Source organism: Pteropus vampyrus, unplaced genomic scaffold, assembly GCF_000151845.1.
Source record: "Pteropus vampyrus isolate Shadow unplaced genomic scaffold, Pvam_2.0 Scaffold279, whole genome shotgun sequence".
Taxonomy (NCBI): domain Eukaryota; kingdom Metazoa; phylum Chordata; class Mammalia; order Chiroptera; family Pteropodidae; genus Pteropus; species Pteropus vampyrus.
In genome coordinates, this window is record NW_011889060.1 from 177,212 (window position 1) to 178,807 (window position 1,596).

Consider the following 1,596-nt stretch of genomic DNA (forward strand, 5'->3'; position numbering starts at 1 on the left):
GGTTAGTACAGCTGAGGCGACGGTCTCAGGAGCTATGAGTGACTCCTGTTTTCAGTCACACAGAATGCGTGAGGCGGGATCGTGCTGATGCATTCTCGGCCGGAAGAGCGGGGGAGGCGGTCCGATGCCGCGTCCCAGCGGCGAACCATCTAGTGTTGGTCCTGGTGCAGCGGGTAGCGGCCTGCCGGGCTCTGAGCTCCAGACACTCAGGGAGGGGACCGAGCTGCGGGCGGAGGCCCACGTGCCCCGGTTCTCGCTGGCGCTGCAGAGTAGGGAGTGAACAGGTGTCTGTGCGCGCCTCCTGCAGCACGTGGGCCCCGTGAGCTGAGGACGCCGGGCGGGTTTGGGCCCTGTGCGCCCCTCCCGGGCGGAACGCCCCCCCAGGTGCAGGCTCACGAGGGAAAGACGCGGGGTGCGGGTGGGGTGAAGAGGGCCAGATCGTCAGGAAAGGATGCCTGCTTATGGTATTTTGTTCGTTTCTTTGACGTTTCACAAATTGTGTCTCAAATGTCTTGGTTGAAAGCCACAGAAAATCCTAACAGACTTAATGAAAAAAAGTCAATTTATTCAAGTTACTGAACAGTCCCGGCGGAGACGTCTCAGGCACTGTTAGCAACGTCGTCTCATTGAGTGGCAATTTCAACAAAACAACCCTCTATTAAAATGACTTTTTATTGGATCGTTTTGTAATGTCTGTGTTGTTTAATCTCGAAATCTGGTTTTGTTTAATAGTTATATAAAAGCTATAAGCGTGAGGAGTTTATACCGTTTGTACTTAAGTAAAATAAAAACTACTATGGGGTTCAGAATAATTTTTTTCCTATAAAGAGAGTCGTATGTTTGTTAGTTATCCATTGCTATCTAACAGATTACTCTAAAACTCTTAAAACAATTTATTATCCTTCACAACTTCTGTGGATCAGGAATTGGGGAGCTACGTTCTGGTTCAGGGTCTCCCACAGAGTTGCAGGAAGACAGCAGCTGGGCTGTGGTCATCTGAGGCTTGGCTGGCACTGGAGAATCTGCTTCCTACGTGGCAGATTCCGCCCCCCCCACCCCCGCCACCCTCCTGCCAGATGGTGATGACAGGGCAGTTAGAGAAAGGCAAGCAGTCTGTTAGGACCTTCGGGAAGCTAGGGCTAGGGAAAGGCCAGATTACGGTCATGCGCTGTGCAAAGGCTCTGGGTACTGAAGGCTCTGGGGAGGGATTTTTTTCCCTCACTATAAAAGTAAAACATGATTATAAAAAGGAATTTGGAAACTACAGAAGAATATAAAGAAACTAAATCACTCGAAATACAAATCGTGTATTGTTTTTTTAATTAAAAAAATTTGCAATCATATGAATTTACGTCCATTGACTTTCACCTTATAACAGAATCATTTTCCTATTTAATTAGTAGTCTTAGAAAATATAACTTTAAATCATGTACTCATTTGTCCACACTACAATTTCTTACCCGGCCCCCATTATTGGACAGATAAGGTGTTTCTGTTCTTCCACTATAATAATAATGGCACTTCTGTGCATAACACTTCACCTGATTTCAGATGATTTCCTTTTTAAATATTATTTTAAGCCTCTTTGTTCATAAT

The 1,596-nt window shown here is 46.4% G+C and overlaps 1 protein-coding gene across 1 annotated transcript in view; it reads right to left on the reverse strand.

Moving 5' to 3' along the window:
- B3GALNT2 (beta-1,3-N-acetylgalactosaminyltransferase 2) overlaps positions 1 to 1,596 on the reverse strand; it is a 51,936-nt gene that overhangs the window by 44,202 nt on the left and 6,138 nt on the right. The window contains exon 2 of the mRNA XM_023520818.1: positions 108 to 535. Coding sequence (XP_023376586.1) covers positions 108 to 535 — 428 coding nt within the window. The remainder of the gene's footprint in view (positions 1 to 107; positions 536 to 1,596) is intronic.